The sequence below is a fragment of the Sciurus vulgaris genome (assembly GCF_902686455.1).
Source record: "Sciurus vulgaris genome assembly, chromosome: 12".
NCBI classification, from domain to species: domain Eukaryota; kingdom Metazoa; phylum Chordata; class Mammalia; order Rodentia; family Sciuridae; genus Sciurus; species Sciurus vulgaris.
In genome coordinates this window covers 56621590-56635383 of record NC_136473.1, presented here as the reverse complement: position 1 = coordinate 56635383, position 13794 = coordinate 56621590, and the positions used below count along the sequence as shown (strand labels likewise).

At 39.0% G+C, this 13794-nt stretch overlaps 1 protein-coding gene across 1 annotated transcript in view; it reads left to right on the top strand.

Annotated features, from left to right (window-relative positions):
* TFB2M (transcription factor B2, mitochondrial) overlaps positions 1–9533 on the top strand; it is a 51917-nt gene extending 42384 nt beyond the window's left edge. Inside the window, exons 6-8 of the mRNA XM_079106636.1 lie at positions 3282–3344; positions 5704–5864; positions 8726–9533. Coding sequence (XP_078962762.1) covers positions 3282–3344; positions 5704–5864; positions 8726–8903 — 402 coding nt within the window. The 3' untranslated portion in view covers positions 8904–9533. The remainder of the gene's footprint in view (positions 1–3281; positions 3345–5703; positions 5865–8725) is intronic.
* The last annotated feature ends 4261 nt before the right edge of the window (positions 9534–13794 follow it).

The window sequence follows — 13794 nt, the reverse complement described above, 5'->3', positions numbered from 1 at the left end:
GGATTTTATTTCATTGTCAAATTCGAAGGTAAGTTTTGCTGGGTATAAGATTCTTGGTTGGCATCCATTTTCTTTCAGAGCTTGAAAAATGTTGTTCCAGGCCCTTCTAGCTTTTAGGGTCTGGATTGAAAAATCTGCTGATATCTGTATTGGTTTCCCCCTGAATGTAATTTGGTTCTTTTCTCTCACAGCCTTTAAAATTCTGTCTTTATTTTGTATGTTAGGTATTTTCATTATAATGTGCCTTGGTGTGGGTCTGTTTAATTTTGTGTATTTGGAGTCCTATAAGTCTCTTGAACTTGATTTTCCATTTCATTCTTCAGATTTGGGAAATTTTCTGATATTATTTCATTGAATAGATTGTTCATTCCTTTGGTTTGTTTCTCTAAGCCTTCCTCAATCCCAATAATTCTTAAATTTGGCCTTTTCATGATATCCCATAGTTCTTGTAGATTCTGTTCATGATTTCTTACCATCTTTTCTGTTTGTTCAACTTTGTTTTCAAGGTTAAATATTTTCTCTTCAATGTCTGAGGTTCTGTCTTCCAGGTGTTCTATCCTATTGGATATGCTTTCTATGGAGTTCTTAATTTGGTTTATTGTTTCCTTCATTTCAAGGATTTCTGTTTGTTTGTTTTTTTTTTCAATATCTCTAACTCTTTATTGAAATGATCTTTTGCTTCCTGTATTTGCTCTTTTAACTGTCGATTGGTGTGATCATTCATTTGCTCTTTCATCTTATCGTTTGCTTGCCTGATCATTTTAATTATGTACATTCTGAACTCCTTTTCTGTCATTTCTTCTGCCATGCTGTCATTGGGTTTTATTGATGTAACATCTAGATTTGTTTGGGGCATTTTCTTCCCTTGTTTTCTCATATTGTTCAGGTATCAGTGGACTGCTGAGATATTGCAGATTTCCTCTATTGACTTATTATGTCCCTGAAGATTTCTACTATATCCCCTCTTAGCCTTCAGTAGGCTGAAGTCTTGGAGGAAGTTGATAGTGCGGTGCTCCACAAGGAAGGTGCATCTCTAGGGGTGGTGGCCTTCAGCTGGGATATATTCCCTGCTAGTGGGCAGAGGTGCCTCCACTTGTTGACCAACGGTCCTCCAAAGGGGAACTAGGCTGCGGGCTGAGGCAAGGCCTGTTTGGGCCTGTGTCTCTGGTTTTACTGTCCTTGTGGGAAAACCTCACCCGTCAGGGAAGACTCACCCAGTGGGCAGGTCTGGCTGGTCAGTTCCCCTCCTAGAGGTTCCCCTCAATCGACAACTACTGCCTGGGCTGGGCTGCCTTCCTCTGCAACGTTCCCAGGGGCCTGGACCTACCTCCTGGGCCTGGCAGCCTCACCCTTCGCAGACGAGACTCCTTAGGCTGCGCATCTCCTCAGAGAATCTGCCCACAGTCATGGAACCTTCGCTCCTCCCCTAAGCGTGCCTCTGTGCAGCTCTTCCACCAAGAAGCCTCCAGGTCCTGGGACCCTGGTCTGCATCTAATTGCCTGGTTATGCGGCCTCTCCTCTGAGCAGCCACCTTGAGCCCCGTACAATCGCTCCGAGTCCCAGCGACCCGTCGCACGCCTCTTCCTCCAGACAGCCGCCTGGTGTTCCGGTGCGGTCACTAGGAGTCCAAGCAACTCACTGGCACCTCGTCCTCCCGCCAACCGCCCGTAGCCCTGGGCAGTCACTCCGAGTCCAAGTGACCTGCTCTGTTCCTCCTCCTCCATGTAGTTCCCCTCGTGTTCAGGAGCAGTGGCTCTGAGTCACTCTGAGTCCAAGCGACCTGCTTCACGCCTTCTCCGGCAGCCACCCGGAGCTCTGATGCAGCCACTCCAAGACCAAGGGACCCACCACGCTCCTCCTCCGGGCAGCTCCCCCTGTGTTCAGGAACGGTCACTTTGAGTCCAAACAACTCACCACTCGCCTCTTCCTCTGAGCAGCCGCCTGTAGCTCTGGTACAGTCAGTCTGAGTCCAAGCGACCCACCGCACTCCTCCTCCTCCTCCTTGGGGCAGGCCCTGGTGTTCAGTAGCGTTCGCTCCGAGTCCAAACAGCTCTCCGCGCAGCTCCTCCTCTGGCAACCGCCTGTAGCTCTGGTGCAGTCGCTCCGAGTCCAGGCGACCCGCCGTGCTCCTCATCCTCCTCTGGGCAGGCCCCGGTGTTCAGGAGTGGTTGCTCTGAGTCCAAACAGCTCTCCTCGCAGCTCTTCCCCTGGGCAGCTGCAGAGCCCTAGTGGTTGCTCCGAGTCCCAGTGCTGTGCTGAGTGGCCTCCTCTACGATGCTCCCAGTTGTCCGAGTTCACTGCTCCAGCGGGGGGAGGGGTGTCTCGCCGAGCAGCTCTACTTCACAACGTTCCCTGCGTTCCGGGACTACTGCCCCATCCGGGATGCCTGCCCAATGGGAGAGACTCACCCGGCTGCTTTGAGTTGATCCCAAGTCTCTCAATATCTCCTCTTTTTAATCCTGAGTCCTGGAGTAACATGAAATGCAGCTACCCTCTAGTCTGCCATCTTGAAACCTCCGTTTTTTTTTTTTTTTTTTTTTTTTTTAGTTGTCAATGAATCTTTTATTTTATTTATTTATATGTGGTGCTGAGTATTGAACCCAGCACCTCACACATGCCAGGCAAGTGCTCTACCACTGAATCACAACTCCAGCCCCATGACTCTTTTTTAAAAAATTGACATGAATGTCTTTGTGAATCTTAAATGTCTCAAATATTCAAATCAGTGAGTAATAGACTTTTACACCAAATTAAGGGGAAAAAAATCCTTGCTACTGATCTGATAGCCCTTAAACTGCCAATTCTGTCTGTAGTATGGAAATGTTGACTGTTAGGTATAACTTAAAATTGTTTTGTGGTTCGTAAGCATGATGATTGAGTTTTCACATCATTATGTGAGACATGCCTTCCTCAAACCTTATTATACTGTCCTGCATACTATTTGACTTAAGAACTTATTTGCATGATTACATTAAGGTTCTCTCTCTCTCTTTCTCTCTCTTCAAATTGGGATTGAACTCAGAGCCTCATGTATGCTAGGCAAATGTTCTATCACTGAACCACATTCCCAGCCCATAGGGTAAATCTCTTTTAAGTAAGAGATAGAGTTGTGTATGTTATTAAACTATCACTTATTTTTCCTAAATCCGATTAGACTATGACCTGGATTTAATTCATTCTGTTGTTTAAGCATGATTTTTTTAAGGCCATAATAATTTGGGGAACTTTGACCAAAAAGAACTAAAAGAATATTGTTTTGTTTTTCTTTTTCTTCCTTTAAGGAGCCTTGGTCATCATTTGATGTATGTCCCCAAAGTGAGCCTCTGGAAAAGCTAAAACACAGGGTAAGAATAAATTAATAACTTCTCATTTTTTCCTCTTAAAATGGAACATCTCTCATTTTCTTTAAGATTATCTGATTTTCTGTATTTCTTTAAAGTTTAAATTTGAAAACAACTACAAATGTATTTTAAACATGTCTAATTGTTAAAATAAATTGAAGTTATTTTTGAAACAGTTTTATTCATCAGGTATTCAAATAGTAGATGATAACATAGTAATAAACTTAAATAGAGGATCTGACTTCTCATGAAGATACAGCTGGGCATGATGGTACACACCTATAATCCCAGTGACTCGGGAGACTGAGATAGGAGAATTCCAAGTTTGAGGCCAGCCTCAGCAAATTAGCAAGGCCCTAATTAGCAACTTAGTGAGATCTCATCTCAAAATAAAAAATAAAAGGGCTAGAGATGTGGCTCAATGATAAAGCACCCCTAGTTTCAATACCTAGTACCAAAAATAAAATGAGGATACATCTCAAATTTGTAGAATATAATTATTTTCATGTTCATTTAATATGATAAAGTCAAATTTTATATCTTGTTAATCAATCAGAAATTTGTAATAGTGATGCTTCTCTATGGTTGAATTCACCAATAGGTTCCTATTGGTTCTTGCCTAGGAATTAGGGTTTTTTGTTTTGGGAATTTTTGTTTTTGTTTTATCCTGTCTAAAGAACCAAAGTGGTGATGTTATAAAGTGGTCCTCTGATCAGTTTATCTCAAGGCTACTTGTGCAATTCTAATAAATTAGCTGATGTTTAAAAAAAATGTTTATACTGAATTCAGAAGTTCCACTTCAGAATTTGATGTTAGTGATACCCTAACACCAGCTTCTCAACTCAGTCTTAAGATCCCATTTGTTTATTTTACCCCCCTCACTCTTCCCACTAAATGAAAAAGAAATTACCAAAGAGTCTGATTGTAGAGTGATCTTACCATGGTGATCTCAGTTATATTTCACTATTCATAAAACATAATTTATATATCCTCAGTTGAGTAGGAATAATGCATTTTAACTTAGGTACCATTAAGAATTTATTCCAATGTCCAAAATATGAACAAGATTGTAAGACATTTCTCCCTTTTTCAATAGGATCAAAAGCTAAAAAAATATGCACATATAGGGATGAAGATGAAGATGAGAATTTTATTTATATATTTCACCTTTATCTAAGTTGTTTGAGATATTTCACTTTAAACAAAATTTTTTGGTTGTAGATGGACACAATGCCTTTATTATATTTATTTGTATGCGGTGCTGAGGATCAAATCCAGTGCCTCACATGTGCTAGACAAATGCTCTACCACTGAGCCACAACACCAGCCCTGAGACCTTTCACTTCTTAATATTCTATTAAAGATTGTAAGTCAGCTGGATGCCATGGCATGCACCTGTAGTCCAGTTATTTGGGATTTGAAGGCATTCTTGAGCCCAGGTGTTTGAAGCCAGCCTAGGGAACAGCATGACCTTGCCTTAAAAAGAAAAAAAGGGCCAGGATTGTGGCTCAGTGGTAGAGCACTTGCCTAGCATGTGTAAGGCACTGGGTTCGATCCTGAGCACCACATATAAATAAATAAAATAAAGGTCTATCAACCAATCAAAAAAAATGTTTTGGAAAGGAAAGAAAATTTGAAAACAAATTATAAGTCAATCTTTTTGTGGTATTGGGGAATGAATCCAGGGCCTTGTACATGATAGGCAAGGGTGTTACCTAACCCCCTAACCCCCTTCTAAAATGTTTTCTTTTGAGACAGGGTCTCAGTAAGTTGCCCAGGCTGGCATTAAACTTGGAATTGTGTGTCAGCCTCCTGAGTAGCTAGGATTATTAGGCAAGCACCACCACACCTGGTGTCAGTGATATTTTCTTATCTTTAGATCTGATGATCATGGTGGTATGCTTTGAATATAGTAGGGAATTGTCACTGTTTCTCAGATGCTAGCCAAGGACCCAGACTTCTGAATTACATAGTAGATTTTATATCTCCAGCCCATGGAGTGACGTGATATGGTTCAGTTGTATGCTGTGCATATAGTGGGTTTGCACAGCAGCTGAAGGATACAGAGCTGGGGGATCACTTTTTTAATAGGAAACATTAAGCAGTCCTGCTCTTTGTCCTGGAGAGAGACATTGTTTCATCTAAGGTTGCTCAGTGCACACAACTCTGAGAGATGACCCAGATAAAGAAGAGTGAGGGCTTTGTATTCATGCCTTCGTGTCCAAAGAGAAAATCCAGAGACTCTTCAGGGACTATGACGGTTGCATTTTCCAACAAATAACTTGAAGGAATAAGTGAACAGTGTTTTCTTTGTTCTGGTAACATTTTATCATTGACACAGTTTATTTTCCCTTATCTCTAGGAACCATTCGAACCAATACAACAGAACCTGTACTTTATTCGAATGACTCCTCGAAAAAGTTTATTTACAGAACACTTGACTCCTCTTAACTGTGATGTATTTTTTCATATGGTAAAGCACTGTTTTGGGAAGCGCAATGCTAAACTAGTAGACCATTTACAGTAAGTACAAAAATAAAAACAAGTACAAAAGTAGCAATTTATTGTGACAACTTTATGTTAGAACTCTGTTTTTCATATCTCGATTAAATATTTCTGAAAAATACTTCCTTCTCCCTGAGGGACATTTTGAGTAAAATATAATGATATTTTCTACATATCCTCCCACTAAACTTCATTTACTTTCCTTCTTTGAAAAAGCAACCAAGAATGCCCACAGATTGTTTAATCTTTGTCAAAGTATAGGCCTGGGGCTGGGATTGTGGCTCAGTGATGGAGTGCTCAACTGGCAGGTATGAGGCACTGGGTTTGATCCTTAGCACCACATAAAATAAAAATATAAATAAATAAATGTACTGTGTCCATATACAACTAAAAAAAAAAATATATATATATATATATAGGCCTGGATGTAACCTATAGGAACAACTCACTTTTCACCATGAGCTGGAATGGAGGGTCAGAATTACTGTTGGCATACCTGCCATCTGCTTCTTCTCATTACCTGTCTTCACTGATTCTATTTAACCACAGTAAGGATGAGTCATTATACCACTCTGATCTTGCTGTAGAGCAGGTTTTATGTTTCCATCTAAATATTTATAAAAATTATGGTGTTATTACCTACTTTGTATCTATAATTTTTATATAGGGTTAATGTGTAAAGTTGTACATTACACCTTGTATTCATCATGCCATATTCATTCAGAGTATTGTCAGAAGATGAGAAAAATGTTAAAATAATTATTTTAATGATTTAGTATATAACTCCGAAAGAACTGTTGACTGTGTATTATTTATGTTAAAATCAGGTGCTTTAACAAAATAAAAAGTGTTGAAGGAGCTCGGGTTGTGTCTAAGTGGAAGAGTGCTTGCCTTGCACACAGGGGTTAGGGATGTATCTCAGTGGTAGAGTGTCCCTGGGTTCAATCCCCAGTACCACAAAAAAATAAAAATAAAAATGAAAATGTTAAACTGGCAACAGGGGTTAGGGTTTTGGCTCAGTGGTAGAGTGCTTGCCTAGCATATGTGAGACACTGGGTTCCATCCTCAGCACCACATAAAAGTAAATAAATAAATAAAATAATGGTATTGTCTCCATCTACAGGGGGGCAACAGATCAGTAATATTTTTTATCTTGCCATTTGTGGTGGTGGTTATTTTGAAAGCAAACATCAAGAAAATAGAAAAATAAGGAATAAGTGGTAAACCATGGTGCAAAATGTTTAAAATTCCCTTGGAGATTGGTAATGTTACCTATATTGTAGAAATATTTTACATAAAATTATTTTTCTAAAATTATTTTTTTAATTTTTTTTAGATGTTAATAGATCTCTATTTTATTCATTTATTTTTATGTGGTGCTGAGAATTGAACCCAGTGCCTCACACATGCTAGGCAAGCACTCTACGGCTGAGCCACAACCCCAGCCCCTAAAGTTGTTTTCTTTTTATCAGAGGTTTATTGATGGTTTCTTGCTAAGCTTATGTGTGAGAAAGTTTTCTACTTTATGATTTATTCACAGTGATTGCTATGTTAAATGTGAAAAATTCCTAAGCAACTTAGCAAGATACTGTCTCAAAACAAAATACAAGCCCGGCACGGTGGCGCTCGCCTGTAATCCCAGCGGCTCAGGAAGCAGGAGGATTCAGAGTTCAAAGCCAGCCTCTGCAAAAACTAGGAGCTAAGCAACTCAGTGAGACCCTGTCTCTAAATAAAATACAAAAAGGATTGGGGATATGGCTCAGTGGTTACGCACCCCAGGTTTTAATTCGTGGTACCAAAAATAAAAAATAAATAAAATAAAACATAAAAAGAGCTAGGGAGATGGCTCAGTGTAAAACACCTCTGGGTTCAATCCCCAGTACTCCACCACCACCCCCCAAAAAATGTAAAATGTGATTCCCTCCTTAAAAATTACCAGCTTGTGCTGTTTGTACTTGAGCTTTTACATGAACTGAAATGGAGTTAGTAATATTTTTGCATGGCTGCAGGGATGTAGCTCAGAGGTAGTGCTTAGCATGCATGAGGTTCTGGATTGAATCCAAAACTAGAGTAAGAGAGTAAAAAGATGAAAGAAGTAGTCAGAATTTTTATTTATTTCTGGCAGTGCTAGGTATCAAACCCAGAGCCTAGGGTTTGATATACTAGGCAAGTGATCTCGCAGTGTGCTATACTCCCATCCCCACAAAAATGTTTTTTTTTTTTTTTTAATTTTATCATTTTTTTTTCAAAATGTATTTTTTTAAAAAAAGAGTTAAAACTAGAATTTTATATAAGAATTAACTACAATGATATATGCACCAAATATAAATAAATAAATAAATAAATAAATAAATAAATAAAATAAAGGGCCATTGACAACTTAAACAAAAAAAGAATTAACTACAATGAGGCATGGTGGTGTGCACGCTTATAGTCCCAGCCACTCGAGAGGCTAAGGTATGAGAATCTCTACTTCAAGGCCAGCCTTGACAACTTAGTGAGACGCTGTCTCAAAATAAAAAATAAAAAGAACTGGAGATGTAGCTCAGTAGTAGAGCCCCCTGAGTTCGATCCCTAGTATTTCCCCCTCCCCCAAAAAAGAAAAGAATTGATATTGATAAGAATATGCTAAAGCCTAATCTGCTCTTTTCATTACAGGTGAGCTGTGAAACATTAATAACAAAATTAACATGTTATGTTCAAGCTCTTAAACTAAATAAGCTTAATGTATTTATATATATGTATGTGTGTGTACATACATGTGTATGTATATGTATATACATATATGTATTTTAAATTGGGGTAGAGACTATCTTTATCAATATTAATTGACAGTTATTATGAAAAATAATTAAGCACACTTTGTATTTCTTTTGCAGTTCATTGAGTCCAGTTGATGCCATGCATATATTGAGGCAAATAAGAAAAAATGAAACAGTGAAAATAATTAATATGTATCCTCAAAACTTTAAACAACTTTTTCAAACTATAGAGTGTTCAGAAGATTATGCCTATAAATGGATGTATAATGAGAGCCTGGAAGACTCAGCCATGTAGGGAAACAGATTTTCGGGATGTTAGCTGAAGCATTTTATTTGTAAACTGTGATACAAATGAAAAAGAACTAAGTTTGGAAAGCTCATATCCTTTCAACAAGATGTGTTCTTTTTGAGCACAGACTAGGCAAATAATCTCTTCTGTTGCTGATACCATTGATATCAATGATGGCTACTGTTTTTTTTTCACAACTGAATAAAATGAAAACTTCAGTTAATTGTGTATTTCATCAAACTGAATTTGTCTTTTGAAAAAAAAAAAATCCTATGTACTGTAGGTTTGGGATTGTAACTCAGTGGTACATGACATGCTTAGTATCAGCAAAGCCCTGGCTTTGATCCCAAGTACCAAAAAATAACTTCTTATGTGCTGAAATACTGGTAGGTACAGGTTATTACCAGTTGAAATTTAATAGTTTAAATATTCCACTATGACCTGTCCTGATTTTTGCATCTTCCTGGTGGGCAAAAGAGTTTGAATATTATTAAGCTTAGAAAGTAAATTAAACTAATTTAAGTGGTTTGTTTTACCTTTCTGGTTGCTGAAATGTAAGATCAAATTCTGTGCAATGAAATTATTTAAATTTTAATGGTTTAATTATTTTTAGAAATTAAAATATTTTAAGTAACATTTTGTGAGTTGTTTTATTTTTAAATACTTAAACACTAGATTGATCCCAACTTATTCTCCTTTAGTTCTGTTATGTATTGTCAGTGTACTTTCAGTGAACAATCTGTAATTTAGAAGTCGCTTGCATTTTAGTTCCATCTAGAAAGCTCATCTGAAGGCAGATCTTTACATGACCCTAAGTGGAATTAAGAATATTTTCTTAGATCAGTGAAGAAGATTCTGTATTTTAGCTGAGACATTTCTAATCTCAGATTTTTGTTCGATATTGTAAAACTTTATAATACCTAAATCATGTTATTAATAAGTAATTCTTTGTGGGGCCTGTTCTTAGTAACACAACTAAACCAGTTTTCCTTGACTTTTGTACTATTGTCATTGTTTGCAGTTTAATATGGTTGGAAATTCTGAATCTTTTTTTATCTTGTAATTCCTATATTGCCGTTATATAATCTGCCTAATGTTCATAATGTAATAGTCTTCTCACTGTTTCTTGCCCAGCCTCAACTTCTCAAACATCTTAACTACCTTTCTTTGTCATCCAATCCATCTTATCACTGCCATATTAATCTAAAACATTTGTTTCATCACAGACTCAATAATCAGTGCTGGAGTTCAGGAAACCTTGGTTTTCAAGTGGGTATTGTTATATTTTGAATATAAGATGTCCTTCAAAAGCTCCTGTGTTAATGCAGAATATTCAGAGGTGGGATGATTAGGTTATGAGAGCTGCAATCTAATCAGTCCATCCTACTTTGAATGGACTAAGTGGGTGGTCACTGAGGTAGGAAGTGGATCAGTATGGGTGTGCCCTGGAAGGGTTCTTTCCTGTGGTCCTTCTCCTTTTTCTGCTTCCTGGCTGCCATGATACCAGTAGCACTACCCTCCTACTCTGCTGTGGTGTTCTGCCTCACCTTGGGCCTAGAGCAGTGGAGGTGGCTGACCATGAATTGCATCTCTGGAAATTGTAAACCCAAAATAATTTCTTCCTCCTCCAAATAGTTCTTGTCAGGTATTTTAGTCATAGGGCCATAAAATGACTAACCCAGGTAATAATGACACCTTTGTCATGGATTACTGTTGGGAATGAATGAGTTAAGAAAGAGCTTAGGAGAAAATCTGGCAAAGCAGGGAGCTACAAATGTTGGGACAATGTATTTTCTTCCCATACTCCCTTCTATGTAGGCTCCCATGCTATCTTCATGTTGCATCTAACAGACTTTGAAATTAAAGTTATAAAAAAAGGAACTTGGATTGGGGGGATGGCTTTGTCATAGAATGCTTACCTACCATGCCTTAAAGCCCTGAAGTCCCATCCTCAACACAATAAGTAAATAAATAAATAAATATAAATTTACTGTCCATTCACTGAAGGATGTAAATAATTAATAAAGCCCAGCATATAATTGCCCCAAGAATATGAAATTAAGCTCCACTTCCCTGTTACATATTAAAATCTAGAGAAGTCAAGAATGTCCAAAGCCTTTGGAGGGATTAACTAAGGTAACCAAAACTTTGCAGTCCTTTACAGTTAACCACCAAGAGGTCAGTACCACAAAACCAAAAAAGAAAGTGTGTGTGTTTATACACATTTATGAATAAAAGGATTGAAAGATGAATTAATGCTTTCCAGGTGCTATATACTCTGAGAAATCACAGTCACAGTGTCATATAGAGTAGAATAAAAGACTGAAGACAGACAAAAGATCTGTAGTAATTCCTGTGGACAATCACCAGGGAAGGGGAATTTGGAGGAAATGACATAGGACCTAGCTTCAAATTTGGAACCCAAATTTACAGCAGTGTAACTATTGTATACCATTGTGTGAGCAATGGAGAATATAATAAGATAGAAGTGCATGAAAAGGACACCTTTCAGTTTGTGTATTTTAATGCACTTATTTAGTTGTAAGCTGAAAATTTTTTCTGGCATTCAGGATCTTTCAGACTGGATGTGGCCAAACCTCCAGTTTGGGGTAGAATAGTTAGTCGACTTATGTCCCTAAATCCGCTATTTATGCTGAGGCTACAATTTCTGTGGGCACAGTGACTCATACCTATAATCCCAGTGTCTCGGGAGGCTGAGGCAGGAGGATTTCAAGTTCCAAGTCAGCCTCAGCAACTTAGCAAAGCCCTAAACAAGTTAGCATGACCCTGTCTCAGAATTAAAAAAAAAAAGGGCTGGGGATGTGAGAAGTGGCTAAGTGTTAAGTGCCCCTGGGTTCAATTCCTAGTCCCAAAAAAAAAAAAAAAAAAAATTAGCGCTTCTCAAAATAGTTTACCAAAAAGGGCCTTTTCATTTTTGCTGGTGATTGAGATAATGGATAGTTGCTGTTTCATTTGGATCACCCAAACCTAATGAATTTAACAGACTGTTCAAATGGAGTATTGAGAATCTGGATTGGTATCTCTAAAGAAAAGTTTTCCTTAGAAAAATAAAATATCTGCCTACACAGTTAACTATAGAGAAGACCATGATGGCTGGTGGTTGCTTCCCAGCAGAGCTAAGGGCTTGAGTTATTCCAACAGGAGTCTCTTTCAGTGGTATTTAAGAATACTTAGTTTTTGTAATACTGATAATCTTTCAATAAGCAAATAAGATGCTTTTCTCCAGAATATATGAATGCAATTAGGGTCAATTCAGAAACTGATTTATGCTAACAGGTATTGCTGTAGTTTGATCTTGAATGTCCTCCAAAGGCCCAGCCATGGGCACTATTGAGAGGTGGGGAATCCTTAGGAAGTGAAGCTTACTGGGAGCTTTAAAATTCCATTCCTACTGAGTTCACTGGGGATGTGCCCTTGTTTTAGTCAGCTTTTTCACTGCTGTGATTAAAAGCCCCGACCCAGAACAATAGTAGAGGAGGAAATGTTTATTTGAGAGCTCACTGTTTCAGAAGTCTTAGTCCATACAAGATGGCTCTATTCCTCAGGGCTCAAGATGAGGGAGAGCATCATGGCAGAAGAGTGTAGTGAAAGGAAGTAGCTCATATGATCAGAAGGCAGAGAGAGATCTCCACTTGCCAGATACAAATATATACCCCAAAGCCACACCCCCAAAGCCCCATCTCCTCCAGCCACACCCCACCTGCCTTCAGTTACCACTCAATTAATACCATCAGGTGATGAATTCACTGATGGGATTGAGGATCTCATAACCCAATCATTTCTTCTCTAAACCTTCTTGTTTTGTCCCACACATGAGCTTTTGGGGAATACCTCACATCCAAACCATAACATTCTGCCTCTGACCCCCAAAAGCTCACACTCATCTGACAATGCAAAATACATTTAGTCCATTCCCATAGTCTCAACAGTTCTGAGATTACTCAAAGTTCAAGTCCAAAGTCTCTGAAGCTCAAGGCAATTGCATTGTGAGCTCATGTAAAATTAAAAGCAGTTTACAAGTATCCAGTGTATAATGGTACAGAGTAAACATTTCCATTCACAAAAAATAGGAGCACAGAAAGGGACAGGACCAAAATTCAGCTAGGCAAACAAGTCCTGTAGTTCTGTGTCTGGCATCTGGAGCACATGACACATGTCCTCTCCAAAGGGCTTGTGTAATTCTGCCCCTGTGACCATGTTGGTTACAGCCCAATTGGCCTGTCTTTTGGCTTGTTACCACCTGATTTCTGCAGCTTTCCTAGGATGATGTTCCATGTTACTGACATTTCTTAATCTTGGGGGACTCCACTATAGCTTTGACTTCCTCCTCACATCTCCACACATTGCCCTTTCAGGGGGTGTCCACAGGGACTCCGATCCTACTGCACTTTACCTGGCCTCCCAGACTTTCCTTTGAAATCTTGGTGGAAGCCTCCATGACCACCTAAACTCCAGCATCCTGCATTCCAGCAGAACCAGCACTATGTGGTTGATGCCAAGGTCTGCCACCATCTTAAGCCGTAGCCAAGCCTCCAGGGACCCTGGCTGCAGCAGCCTCTGAGTGCCTGAGTAGATGAGCATTTGAAAAAACTTCCTAGGCCCCCTTGTGCAAGAAGGGTACCCCTGTTCTCAAGATAATTTTTACTTTTACTTCTTTGAGTCTGAGTGTGGTCTTGCCAGCTCCTGAGATGCCCTTAGGCCATCTTATCAGCTCTGGGCAAAGTTTTTAGCATTTCTCTAGTGGCAGTAATATCTTTAACAACTACAAATTCCTTAACCTCAGTTTTACTCCCGCCTTTCAAGTTCAAGGTTTTCAAATCTTGGGTCCAGGGTCCTACTGGCATTCTGGTCTTCTGAGCTCCCATCAGAATCGGCC